This window comes from Sorex fumeus, unplaced genomic scaffold (assembly GCF_029834395.1).
Source record: "Sorex fumeus unplaced genomic scaffold, SorFum_2.1 ptg000030l, whole genome shotgun sequence".
Taxonomy (NCBI): domain Eukaryota; kingdom Metazoa; phylum Chordata; class Mammalia; order Eulipotyphla; family Soricidae; genus Sorex; species Sorex fumeus.
This window is the reverse complement of record NW_026606087.1, coordinates 13,117,712-13,132,838: the sequence shown is the minus strand read 5'-3', so window position 1 is coordinate 13,132,838 and position 15,127 is coordinate 13,117,712. Positions and strand designations below refer to the sequence as shown.

General features: G+C 34.7%; 2 protein-coding genes across 2 annotated transcripts; one reads left to right on the top strand and one right to left on the bottom strand.

Moving 5' to 3' along the window:
* Positions 1-798: 798 nt before the first annotated feature.
* Positions 799-1,764, bottom strand: LOC130025233 (olfactory receptor 52N1). The gene has a single exon (XM_056116182.1). The coding sequence runs from the start codon at positions 1,762-1,764 to the stop codon at positions 799-801; it is 966 nt and encodes a 321-aa protein (XP_055972157.1).
* A 10,519-nt stretch (positions 1,765-12,283) lies between these two features.
* LOC130025230 (olfactory receptor 52N2-like) lies at positions 12,284-13,246 on the top strand. Its single transcript, XM_056116176.1, has one exon. The coding sequence runs from the start codon at positions 12,284-12,286 to the stop codon at positions 13,244-13,246; it is 963 nt and encodes a 320-aa protein (XP_055972151.1).
* Positions 13,247-15,127: the final 1,881 nt, after the last annotated feature.

Below are 15,127 nucleotides of genomic sequence, written 5' to 3'. Positions count from 1 at the left end.
CAGGGATCACTCTTAGTGACGTGGCTTAAAGGGCAGTATAGAGTGCTGGGAATCCAGGTGGGGTTAATAGCATGCAGAGTGAGCACCTTAATCCCTGTACCAAATCTCTGGCCTAATTATACAAATTTCTAGCACAATGAATTAGCTTTGTGTGTTTGGGAATGTAATATAAACTAAATATATGATAATATGCATGATTTTCTTTATTTGACAGACCACAATTATTAATTTATTCAATTTTATTTTGGGAAATAATTTCTGATTATCATTTTTATATTTTCACTTTTATGTTGAGCATACATATACACTGGTGTATATATATATCTAAAAGTGCTTGAGAAAGAAGTAGGAGGTAAGACTTTGGGAAGTAAAGTCAACTCAATGTTTTAGGCTGGAGAATATTGAATTAAATAAATTCTCACAGCCATGAATGATTATAGCTCATGTTTATCCAGAGACTTAAAACTTCTAAAACATAATCCCCCAAAACAAAAATCTCTAATCATGATGGTTTAACCACTGTACCACAAAGTCAGTGTACCATAAAGCAACTTGAAATCTTGAATTAAAAAATAAATTGAAATCCTCTAAAATTATAGAAGCTTTGAAGAACATAGTATTTTATAAAAGCATGTTTTGCCTATGTGAGCATAGCAACACTCTCTCTAGAGGTGGAAAAATCTAAGTCATACATATTTTTTCCCTGTGACTAGATTCTGTTCTCATTAGGAGAATTTCTTAATGCCTTTGTAATCTTAACCTAGCTAAGAGAACTGTAGCTTCTCAAAAACACTTTATTTAAATATTATGAGCAGATTTATGCTTCCCCTTTAACAAGAACCTAATGACACTTTCTCGTATCTGCTTGGTTTTAACTCCATACACAATAGGATTCATTGTGGGAGGCATAAGAAGATAGAGATTAGCCATAATAATGTGTATGTGTGGAGGAATGGTGTGACCCCCAAAACGGTGTGTAAAGAAGGTAAAGAAGGCTGGGACATAGGTGATGACAATAGCACAGATATGGGCAGTGCAGGTACTAAAAGCTTTTTGTCGAGCATCTGCTGATGACAGACTCACAACTGCTCGAAGAATCATAGTGTATGAGATAGTGATGCACAAGATATCAAAGCCACCAATCAGGATGGCAACCATCAAACCATAGACGGCATTGATCTTAACATTGCCACAGGATATTTTGGCCACGGACATGTGGTCACAGTAGGTGTGTGGTATGACATTGCTCCTACAATACGGCAGGCGCTTTGTGAGGAAAGTAAAAGGGATAACAAGAATTACACCTCTAGTGAAAGTAAGGAGCCCAGCTTTGGCAATAACTGAATTAGTGAGTATAGTAGCATACCGTAGTGGGTAACATATAGCTACGTAGCGGTCTAAGGCCATTAGCATTAGCACCCCAGACTCCATTCCTGTGAAGGTGTGAACAAAGAACATCTGGGCCAAACAGGCATTGAAGTCAATTTCCTTGAGGTTGAACCACAATATGAAGAGTGTGTTAGGAAGAGTGCTGGTACACATGAGCAAATCAGTGAAGGAAAGAAGGGCAAGGAAGATATACATAGGTCTGTGTAAGGTCTCTTCAGAGTAAATAAGGTATATGATGCCAAAGTTTCCTATAAGTGCAATACTGTACATTGTACACAGAGGAAAAGAGATCCATAAATGTACTTCTTCCAGTCCAGGAATACCATTTAAAATGAATGTAGTTGGATTTAAGCTCGTAGTGTTTCGAAATAGCATAATGACTAATAAAGGCTTATGATATAGCAGTTACAGAATTATTCTTTCTGTAAGCATAAGATAAAAATAAGTTTAGAAATTAACTGGCAGGCAAGATTCTCTTCCTCATAAGGGCTTTGGGGAAGTACATGACATAAACAAGTCCAAGTCCCATTGATGTGGTAGATCTGATGTCTTTTTTTTCATGTGGCATAGCTCATTCTCTAGATGGCAGTTGAAAGTACACAACCAACTGAACAAAAACAGAGTGAAAATTTGCTGTTTTCTAGGTGCTTGCCATCTTGATAGGAGATATTTATTCCATTCTGAAATGTGAGCAATCTTCAATGGTTCTTATAGGGTCACTTTCCAGAGTTAATCTGCTGTACACATAGCACAAGCTGATAATTTGAACCTAAGTTTTGCTTGATTTCTGCTCTTTCAGTTTTCAGGAATCTAAATTGAGAAAACTGAAAATTATACCCGGTGTCAATAGCTTTCTTTTGTGATACAATAATCTTAAATGTAAAAAATATATCCTTCCCAATACCATCAAAATGTCACCTATTAGCATCTTTGATAAGTATCACTATATAGCATAGACTAAGAATCATTGAAAATGATAACATGAAAGTTTAATGATTTCCTAAATAATAAAGGTCTTGTCTTAATGGTCTCTAGAAATTAACTGAAGAATAAATATTCTAATCACAAACAGAATAGGCAATGCATTTAGAATATAACACTTTATTTTCTGTTCAGATCACAGCTTTGGAAAGTCACAAGTCAAAGATTTCTTGTTCTATATGAGCAGCACATAAAACTAATTTTTATTATATAGGAGATATTCACCTTTTTTATTCGCCTGGCAGTGCTCAGGGCTTATGGTTATCTCTGCACTTGGGTATCACTCTTGGTGGGGCTCAGATGACCCCACCAAGGGATTTAACCCGGCTTGGTCCATTTAAGGCAAATGACCTAACCCTAACTGCTATATTATCACTTCAGTTCTCAAAATATTTGAGATAAAAAGAACCTTTGAGAGAACAATAATTGATAAAAATGCTTGAGTAGTAAAAAGGAAATTATTTAGTGTATTAGTGAATTGTGAGGCAATAAGAACAAAGTCCTTTAGGATGGATATATAAATCAAATATGAACTGGAATATACTGATTTAAAAAATATGCAAGTAGTTTGATTCAACTTATGTTTATACAAAAAAGCATTTAAAATAGAAAGCAACAGTGTCTTTGAAAATTTTATACCTGTGTTGAAATTTAAAGTGCTTTCTGGATGTTTAATAGGCAATCCATTTGACAAATTCAGAGGTGTTTTCACTGGAAGTTTATGGTTATGTAAAATTTGTTCTTTCTTCAATTTTGCCGATAACTCAAATTTTTAAACATAAAAATTGAACAGATAAGCCTAATATAATTTGAATTTATGACATGAAATGTCATAAATGTGATGTTGGACAGATGCAATTCCTTGAAAGGAGAAGTGAGCAAAACAATCCAATATAGAATATGCCTACCATCACCCCTTTCTTTATTACAATTTAAAAATGGTTCTATTTAAATTCTCTTAGAAATGCTGTTTTCAGTTTTCACAGTTGGCAGGATTGATTACCTTTTCTTTTAACTGCTCTCCAGAAGGATTATCTCAATAGATCAAATATAACTGTATGTTTCAAAGCAAAAATACAAGCTAGCAAGTATAAATAGTCTTATGGTTGGTACATTCTACCATTTTAAGCATTAGAAGAATAACCCTAAATGACAACTCTCTTACTCTTCTTCACCTTGAGCTACTATAATCGGAACCTACCCCTTTAATAAGAACACACACACACACACACACACACACACACACACACACACACACACACACGCCCAATTTAGAAATCTTCTCACCCTGAAAGTCAGTGGAGCTCTTCAAGGAACTAAAGACATATTCATGGATTAAGTCATATTCATGTCTTTGTGTGCCCTTGGTCCCACTTGAAAGAGAGAAGAATATATGGAGATCAATAATAGGCACAGGGGTGGAGTAGGGGAATATTTTGTTTGTGTGTGTGTGTGTTTGTGTGTGTGTGTAGTTAATTAAGGTAATCTCAGAAGAGAACTGATTTCCTATGTGTATGTGGTATCTATAATTTGATAAAAGGACACTTAGGAATTAGATCTTTAAGAATTAGATCTTGGACCCAAAGATCCCATCTCAATCCCTGATTGATATCTTAGGAATTATTTTATCTCTCACTATAGTTAAGACTTGTAGGTTTGAAATTATATGGGGAAAAAGTTTATTTGAAATAATTTGGACTTTGGGAATTATATCTTTTTGAAAAAACACATATTCTCTATTTCAAAACCCAGAAGAATGTCATGAACAAAATTTGTACTTAATATATTATTGGAGAAAAGCGTTTATGTTTGCATGAAATTATATGTGACATTTCTAGTGTCATTGATAAATATCAATTTAAACAATGGTTCTAAAGACTATTTCAAATTATTTAAATATACTCCTTGTCATTGTGAATACAAAATATTTTGTCTCTCCCGCTTGTATTTTTTGACATTTTAAAAATTGATTTGGTTATATGTGATATTTATTTATTTATTTATTTATTTATTTATTTATTTTCATTTGGGGGCCATATCCAGTGGTGTTCAGGACTTACTCATGCTTCAGTGCTAAGGTTATACTCATTGCAGGACTAAGGGACCATATGGGGTGAAGGGGTTAAATATGGCTATGTGTCATATTTTATAGGGTGATTATGGAAATCTTTGAATCATTAATGGTAATTAGATGTATTGAAATCTGCTATAATATATATGTTTCTAATGTCTTCTTTTGTTTGTTGTTGGGCCACATTTGTTGGTACTCAGGTCTTATCCCCTAACAGTGCTTAGGGATCACTTCTGGTCTTGCTCTTGGCATCGTATAGGGTGCCAAGAATTGAATTGGGTCAGCTGCTTGCAAAATAAATTACCTACTGCATAATTTCTCTGACCCTTATATGCTCCTACTTTCAAACAATTATTTGAAGATGAACTTATGCTACAGTGGGGAAAAGCAGCTATGCAATGATAAAATCATTATTAATAAATAAATCACATTTGGCCAACTGCTTCTACAGTAATTTCTAAGTGTCCCTGTTTTCCCAAGTTGATAAACTTCACATGGATTTTAAATATATCCCATATATACCCACATATCCTGAAATAACATTTTAAGTTTTTAATAAAGTTTAATTTCATAGCTAAGAAAAGATAATTCTGAATTACTATAAAATCATTACCATAATCTTTGCATATAATATTTACATAGATTTTATGGATACTTCTTTTCAAGATTTATTGAGACAAATTGTCATATAACTTTTGCATTTAAGGCTTGCTATATGATATTTTATACACATATGTCTTGCAATGCTTATCATTCAGATTAATTGACACACATCTTATCACATATAATTATCACTTTATTATTGTTATGGTGAGGACCTAATCTCGGATCCTATATCAACTTAGATACAATGCAGCATTAACTATAATGATCTTGCAATAAATTAAATGCTCAACATATTCATCTTACAACTGTGTATTTTACACCTTGATCAGCATCTCGTCATGTGGATCTCTGCCCCTAGAAATTTACTCTTACTCATACTCTAGGTTACACAAGTAAGGCCATATAGTATCTTTCTTACCTGCTTATTATTGTGTTACATCCATCCATGTTGTAAAGTTTTCTTCTTTTACATGCATGAATATGATTTCATTGTGTATATATGTTATTGTGTGTTACATTCAGAGCCTTGTCCAGTCTAGGCATGTGTGTTATCACTTGAGTTATCTCTCCAGACCCTATTTTTCCTTATTTTTAAATATTAGTTTGAACCTTAAAAAGTGATTTGCATTTCTGTAGTTGCATTCTGTGGTGACATTTGAGACATTGAGCAAGCACAAATATTCATCACCTCTTGTCTGTCTTTTACTATGTTTAATGATTTATAGAGAGACATGACTGCTGCATTGCTCTACTTACAAATATAATGCAAACTCTCTTTGTCCAACTCTAGGCTACCAATAAATGAGAAAAACAATTATAAGAAATCCAATTCTATCTAAACCAAATTGATACTGTGGAAATCACCAGTTTCTCCTTTATCAAAACAATAGTGTTAAAGTGACAATTTTCTATTGAAGTCAATTTCCATGACAGTTTTCAACTCGAGTTTTTCCACTTGAGAAAGGGTGAAGATCTCCCAAGCAATTTTCAGAGGATCTGGGACTAGCTATAGCACCCTAAAATAATTCAATGCTCAGACCCATAATGCAGTGCACTAGGAAAAATCATATTCTTCCAGCTTTAACTTCTCATTTAAACATTAGTCTATAATTATATTAATATTATAACAGCATATTTAGACAAAGCTTAACTCTGCACTTTTAATTTATTATAACTATACTTGTATTTAAAGTGAAGCCATGTCTTATTTCATAATAATTGAGACTCCATTATGGGCTCTGTTATTTGTTATGTGAAACATATTTATGAACTTTAGTAAGTGGGCTAGTTTACCATCAGAGAAAAAAATCTACTTGTTATTATTATTATTATTATTATTATTATTTTTGCTTTTTGGGACACACCTTGAGCCCCCTGCGTGTCCCCATATGGGATGCTGGGAATCGAACCCAGGTGGCAGTGCATAGGGGTTAGTCCTGGCTCTGCACTCAGGAATTACTCCTGGCGGTGCTCAGGGAACCATATGGGATTCTGGGAATCGAACTCGGGTTGGCAGCATGTAAGGCAAATGTCCTACCTGCTGTGCTATCTCTCCAGCCTCTCAATTTGTTCTTTATGTCCATTGTATCTGCCTGTTCTAAAATAAAGATGAATTATTACACCTTTTTTTTTGTTTTGTCTTTAATTTCTAATATCCTGCACTCATATTACAAATTAAAATATGTTATCATATCATGGTTATAATATCCTATATGCTTCATTTTCAGAATTTCCACAATAGTATGAAAATTTCAATTCCTTCTACACTTCCTTGGAACTGATCAAATTCTACTAACGGAACTAACACTTTAGAGTACTGTATTTCTATTGAGATTTGATAAGGTCATGTTTAATAATTGCAGATGAACCTGGTCTGACTGAATAGAATATGTTTTATTGAATCTCTGTAATATTTTTCTTTGCTGACTTTTTAACAGAGAGTTCAGTAAAAGTTTACACATGATGAAGACAAATAAATGACAAAATTTATGAAGCTACAATTGAAGCATTATAATTTCAAGTTTATAATTCAATGTATATAAGAAGACACTGTTCCTATATCCCATGAGAGAAAATATTACACAAACATGAAGATAATTATTGAGGCTTTCCCAAGCATTAATATATTCTAAATATAAATTTAATTTCAGTGAAGTTAAAGTTACTCCTCTCTCCTTTGAGACATGTGATATCTTTCTGTGAAAGCCCAAAGTTTAGCTCTTTACTTGGAAAATCCCCTGTGAATCCACCTAGTGTTGTTATATAAGGTTCCATACCAAAGTGTTGCAATTTTTATGAGCAGTATCAAGCATGAATAGGTATCTAAAAACATCTGATGTCAAGGTGAGTCTAAGTGATTTTGAATTAGAAATATATATAAGATAAAAACTCTCAACAGGGAACATTCATAACATGGTGGTTCAATAAGAAAGATAGAATTATCTCACTGTATTTTTAGACTTTAAAAATTCTTTTGATTATTGTTGTTAATTTACTAGTATTCTCTAATACCAGCTTACGAAAGTGTAAATATCTGTGTTTTTGTGTTAGAATATTACAGAACAGACCCAGACCCTAGGATTTGTTTGCATCAAACATTGTCTATCCCCATGCTTTGTTTTTTTTATATTCTATATATGAATGAAATCACTCAGTATTTGTCTTTATCCTTATGACTTATTTTGCTTAGCATGACAACATTCAGTTAAATATGTGATGTAGAAAATGTCAAGACTTCATCTGATAGCTGATAATATTCTATTATATACACAAACCACAAATTATTTATCTACTAATTTAGTACATGAATTATTTCCAGATCTTGACTATTGTAAATAATATTAGAATAAACATTGTTAGACATATATATTTAAAAATTGATTTTCTGGTGGTAAAATAAACACATAAGAGTAAAAAGTGACTAAATGTTCACTTTTTAATTTTTGTGAACGCTCCATACTGTATTTTTAGATTTTAACAATTATAGTTGACTTCATAGTTGACTATGAAAGGTAACCAGTTCTATACATGATGAATGAGGATTCCTTATCCTCAACTATTCTGAAAGCAGTAGTTGTTTCTCATTTTTTAAATATGTCATCCTCTTTGCTGGTTTGGTTTGCATTTCATTGATAATCAGTAACAAAAACAATTGTTTATATGCCACAAGTTATCTAAATGTCTTCCCAGAATATGCCTGTCAGATCTTCTCCTAATTTTTAATGTATTTTTCTTTGTTGACTTTTTAAACTTATGTAGTCAATGATATTTTCAAATGTCCTTGAAGAGGAGAAATAAATATAATTTAGACACCAGAGACATAAAACTCTGTATGCTGTTGTGATAAAGACCAAAGAAATATTTCAAACAATCAACTTTTTGTGCACTAATAGAAAAAGTACCCTGCTCTCTCTGGTGAGAGAAATATCCCTTAGGAAGTGGCAAGACCTCTACCAATGAAAATGTATTGGTGCAAGAATTGGAATATTGGTGGCTATGTAGCCCAACCTTCTCAAAGTAGCATTAATTACACATGCCATTGCCTCTTTGCTTAAATAGATATGATGGTCATAACCTTGCAATATTACTAGAGACTAATGACTGCATGAACAAATAGTATTACTAAAATCCAAATCTACTTTAATGTAACATTTTCTGTTCTTCATATGGATAGCATAAAAAAAACACAGAATAATACAAAATTTAGATGCCAGCATCTATTACTGTACTCATCCCAATTCTAATTATCTCTACTTTCATTGATTTTAAATATTTAGGAATCTGTATATTTTAAAAATAAGCTGCCATTGCTCAAATACATATTTATTTTCTAATTGCACAGTAATATGTTAAGGTATTTATGCAGAACAGGATGTACCAAAAGGAATATTTGAAAGTCATTGATACATTATGTGATTTTTTCTTGTCAGTCTCTATTTTAAGTATGAGCTAAATATATAAATATATACACACACATATATATAAATGTCTGTGTATATTTTTGTAATGGGCTGCATATAATACTAATACTTGCAGCCAGAAACGGGTATACCATGCCAAGAATGGCAGGAATCAGGGAGCTATAATTTTACATTAAAAGATTAAAAAATAGTCCTACTTTAGGGCCAAAGTGATGGTACAGCAGGTACAACACTTGCCTTGAATGTAGCTGACCCCGGTTCAGGTTTGATTCCTGGCACAACATATAGTCCCTGAGCCCCGCCAGTGATCCTTGAACAACGAGCCAGGAGTTAAACCTAAGCACTGCCTGGTATAGCCCCCAAAACAATAAAACAAAAAACAAAAGTCCTGCTTTATAATTTATACTGCCAAGAGACCTATATCTGTTGAAGATGTGTGCTTGGTGGAAGAACTTTAGTGACAGTGAAAATAGCTATCATGAATGCCCTGAACTGTGAACATGGACATATATGGGAATTTGAGAAACTTCCAGACTTCCAGACTGAGAAATAGATGGAAATAGATTCAATGGGTGACTTATTTAAATATTTAAAAGTATTCAAATTGTATCAGATATTATTTTAAAAAGTGTGTGACTTTTGCTGAATTAGATGTAAGTATATGGTGGATAAAGAAAAGGATACACATGTTTCTACCTACAATTATTCTATAAAACAAAATAATGGTAATACTTGCAATTACAATATGCTATGATGACCTCTAGTGAAGTATTTATGGTCTATTGTACTGAAGGTTTGGCTGGAGTGATAGCACAGCGGGTAGGGTGTTTGCCTTGCACGCGGCCAACCAGGGTTCAATTCCGCCATCTCTCTTGGAGAGCCTGGCAAGCTACTGAGAGTATCCCACCTGTATGGCAAAGTCCGGCAAGCTCCCCATGGCATATTCAATGTGCCAAAAAAGTAACAATAAGTCTCACAATGGAGATGTTACTGGTGCCCACTCCAGCAAATCGATGAACAACAGGACAGTGAAAGTGACTAAAAGTTAAAAGTATTTTGTAGATAATGTATTTTTGATAGAGTTTTTATTTTATTTTTTAAAAAATTTTACTAGTGAAACACCATGGAGTACAGTTGTAGACTTACAAATTTTATTTTTCTCTTAAATTTTTATTAGTGAGACATCATGAGGTACAGATGTAGACTTACAAGTTTTTGTGCTTGGGTTTCAATTGTACAATGGTCAAACACCCATCCCTCCACCAGTGCCCATTTTCCACCACCACGGGTCCCAGTATCCCTCCCACCCCCCAGTCCCCCCCCCATCCCACACTGCCTCTGTGGCAGGGCATTCCCTTTTGTTCTCTCTCCCTTATTGGGTGTTGTGGTTTGCAAAAGAGGCAATGGGTGACAATCATGTTTGGCCTATAGTCTACTTTCAACATGCTTCTCCCATCCTGCGAGGATCCTCCCAACACCCTTTATTTGGTGTTCCCTTCTCTATCTGAGCTCCCTTTTCCCCTAGCATGAATTACAAATTTTAGAAAATGTATTTTAAAAGTCACGAGGTTTAAGTTTTTCTTGTTTCCTAGAAAATGATTTCATGTTTTTGTATTAATATTGTCTTTTTTTTGGCTTTTTGGGTCACACCCAGCTATGCAGAGGGGTTACTCCTGATTCATGCACACAGGAATTAACTCCTGGTGGTGCTTGGGGGACCATATGGGATGCTGAGAATTGAACCCAAGTCAGCGGCATGCAAAGCAAACGCTCTACCTGCTGTGCTATCGCTCCAGCCCCCAATACTGTCTTATATTGCGTTACTTGGAATGTTTTTCACAAGTGAAAAATAGTACAAGTGTTAAAGTGCTTGCTTTATGACCTACCAGGGTGAATTCCCAGCATCACACATGGTTCCCTGAGCACTGCCATGAGGCAGCCCTAGGCAAAGAGACAGGTTGCAGCCCTAAGTACCATTAGGCATGACCCAAAACAAAAGAAACCAAAATATTTTTTTTAATTGTATTTTTTAAAAGACATATGAAAAGTGGGAGAGATAACACATATGAGTAGTTCGAGGTTTATGTTTTGCATATGCAGGACCCTATCAACATCACAACTAATAGCCCTAGAGGCCACAAACACCACAGGGAATGCTCTGGTGTTTCTCAGTTCTTCAGGGTCTGAGAAACACCCATTGTCTGGCCCAGTTGACAGAGTATCGTTCTGAGTACCTTCTGGGCACCCTGAGCACTGATTAGAAGAACCCCCTAGCAAAATCTAAAAACTACTAAGATTATAAATGAAAAATTAAAATAGAATAGAAAGAATATATAAAGTAACGATTGAAAATGCAATGAAATAAACAATATAATTCTGTTGAAAAATAACTGAAGTTGATAATCTAAAACAAAAAATTGAGAACGGACTTCTAAAAACACAAGAAAATAATTTTTACCAAAAACTCAGTCTTAGTATTCTAATAAAATGGCTTTTATGCTAGATCTAAACCCCAGAATTAAAAAACTGGAATTCTAGTTGTTCTCAAGAATCTAAAGAGACAAAAGATAATGCACCCCCCAAATAAAGACCTAAAATTGTTATTTATTAACCATTTTATACACCTGTAAATCTGAGGGACTCAATCAATCTATGACAATTATTTTAACTGTCATCAAAGTACTAAAATATTTCAGCTGTAAAGCAAGAACTATTTAAAGATATAATGCAACATGTACATACCCCCCCCCTTTCTTTTTTTTGCTTTTTGGGTCACACCCAGCGATCTACAGGGGTTTCTCCTGGCTCTGCACTCAGGAACCACTCCTGGCGGTGCTCAGGGGATTATATAGGATTCTGGGAATCGAACCCGGGTTGGCTGTGAGCAAGGCAAACGCCCCACCCACTGTGCTATTACTCCAGCCCCGCTCCTACTTTTTATGTTGCAACTTACATAATTTTTTGACCAGTCAAATTTATTCATTTAGGAAATCTAGTTTTCTGTATTTATAGCTGTGAAAAAATTTGCTCTATCCTATAAAACACGTGGTCATAAGTAAGCCTTCATATAATCTAAGTGAACCAGTAGACACATTTGACATAATGTTGAAAAATAAAGATGATATAAGTAAGGAGAATCAATGTTTCAAAGAAGACTCCTGATAGAGAAATTAGTAAAAGTTACAAAAACAAGCATTTATACTGTGCAAATTATTTGTGCATCTTTTATCTTCGGCTGAAAATAATGTCATTACTCTCTTTCTATGCAGGATAACTTTATTGGTAGAAAAAGTAGCATGGCTTGCAATTGACCATAATGAATGGAGCCAACAGCTCCCACCTGACACCAAGATATTTCATCCTTAATGGGGTCCCTGGCCTGGAAGCTGCACATGTTTGGATTTCCCTGCCATTCTGCGTCATGTACAGCATTGCGGTGGTGGGGAACTGTGGACTTATCTACCTCATCATCCATGAGGAGGCACTGCATCGGCCCATGTATTACTTCCTAGCCTTATTATCCCTTACAGATATTAGTGGATGCACTTCATTTGTTCCAAACATGCTATGCATTTTTTGGTTCCATCTCACAGAGATTACCTTTAATGCCTGCCTTGCGCAGATGTTTTTCATCCATATGCTGACGGCCATGGAGTCTGGAGTGCTTATGCTTATGGCGCTGGATCGCTACGTGGCCATTTGCTATCCTTTACGCTATTCTACAATCCTCACCAACACTGTAATTATCAAAATAGGGCTTATTACTCTCACTCGAAGTGCGTTACTCATGATTCCATTCATGTTCCTAATCAAACGCCTCCCCTTCTGCAGAGGCAACCTTATCGACCACACCTACTGTGACCACATGGCTGTGGCCAAATTATCTTGTGGTAATATAAAGATGAATGCTATCTATGGTCTCATAATTGCCATATTAATTGGAGGAATTGATATGGTCTGTATCTCCTTGTCTTACATCATGATTATTCGTGCTGTAGTAAGCCTATCGTCTGCAGATGCTCGCCACAAAGCCTTCAGTACCTGTACAGCACACATATGTGCTATTGTTATCACTTATGTCCCAGCCTTTTTTAACTTCTTCACCCACCGGTTTGGGGCTCAAACCATACCACATCATGTCCACATTATTATAGCCAACCTCTACCTGGTGCTGCCTCCCACCTTGAATCCAATTGTCTATGGAGTGAAGACCAAGCAGATTCGTGAAGGAGTGATTAAACTGTTTTCTAGAGAGAAAGATATTTTGAATACAAAATAATATAGGTATATTACTATGTTACAAAAGTATGCAGTTAGCTTAGATAAAATGAAAAAGCATGAATGAAGAAAAAGAAAATTCCATAGCCATAAAGCAGAAGAGACTACATGTAAATATTCTTCTATGAAATGAAACAGTTACATAATCTTTATACTGAGACCTCATATGTATAGAAATTATTTTATTTACCACATGTTTTGGCTATTTAGAGTGGCTGTGCAGAATGGAATAGTTAGGTTATCACACATCAAATAAAATTTTAATTATTAAAGCACTTTGATCTACAAACTGTGAAAGAGTAGACAGAATGAATGAAGTTTGGATAGACAAGAAAAGTCACAGATTATGGATGAATACACATAAGCAAACTGTCCTGTATATTATATGGAAGCACATATCACTTCCTCAGAACCTCTGTTCTTACTTTGTTTTCCTTTTTTATTCCGCATTTATGTAAAACCTGAACATCTTTGTTTTGTTAAGGATGTTATTCTGTCCTCAATTCTAGAATTTGCTGTTTAGATAGTTTTGATTCCAATGAATAGTCTACTAAACAGGGGACGGAGCAATAGCACAGCAGGTGGGGCATTTGCCTTGTATGCAGCCAACCTGGGTCCCATCCCTGGCATCCCACATGTCCCCCAAGCACCGCCAGGAGTAATTCCTGAGTAAAGAGTCAGGAATAAGCCCTGAGCATCACTGGATGTGACCCAAAAAGAAAAAAAATAAAAAAGAATAGTCTATGAAACATCCAAATGAAGTTGGAATGACTGAGTTACTGGTTCAACCAAACTTGGAAAGTTATCCTTGGGAACGTGGGGGTAAAAGGGAAGGGGGCGGAGAAACAATGACACACTGATACTAAAAAAGACAGTTGATAAGATTTTGTTTTGTAAGTAGTAAAAGAAAAAGGTTTTAAAGGAAGTTCACAATTTTGCCAATCAAGAAATTCTGGTATTAACTTTAGAGGGAAAAACTGATGAGAAGTTAGGAACACCAAAAAAAATGGAATGCTGTATTAAATAAGGCATTCAGAGGGTAAGAGGAAACTGGAGAAGTACATTGTGATCATAAAGTAGATAGTAATTGATTAGAATAAAGAAATATTAATAATATTAAAGCAATGTATTATAATCTATAAAAATTAATAATTTGAATAGCACATTGTTTTCAATCAAATAATTATGAAATAGGTACCTTTTATAATAGGTACTTTTATAATAAAATTTTCACATATTTGGATAAGAGCATACTAATTTTAAAAATACTTACATTTTAAAAGTGTGATATTTAGGGGTTGGAGCGATAGCACAGTGGGTAGGGTATTTGCCTTGCACGTGGCCAACCCGGGTTCGATCCCCAGATCCCCTATGGTCACCTGAGCACTGCCAGGAGAAATTCCTGAGTGCATGAGCCAGGAGTAACCCCTGAGCATCACCGGGTGTGACCCAAAAAAGCAAAAAAAAAAAAATGATGGAGGGGGATGGAGTGATTTTGCATGTACCAAGCCAGATTTGATCAATAATATCCCATGTACTACCCTGAGCACGACACCCCCCTCCTGCAACCAGGAGTGCTGAGCACAACCAGATGTGACCCCTCTCCCCAAAAAGATAGATTAGATAGATTATAGAAACCTTTTTTTGTCTTTTTCTTTAAAGAGTTTACTAGAATTAAGCATATCTACTCTGGGAACTAGGAGCTTCAAATTAATAATCCCATCTCTATATTTAAATAATGTATCATACCAATTCTTATTATCTTAAAAATAAAAATAAATTATTCATGCATAGAGTCCTTGTGTAAGATAATTCAACTGATTTAAATTTAATAAAATAATTGCATTAAATCTCTTTGTTTGCTATGTGCTTTTAGTTTTGG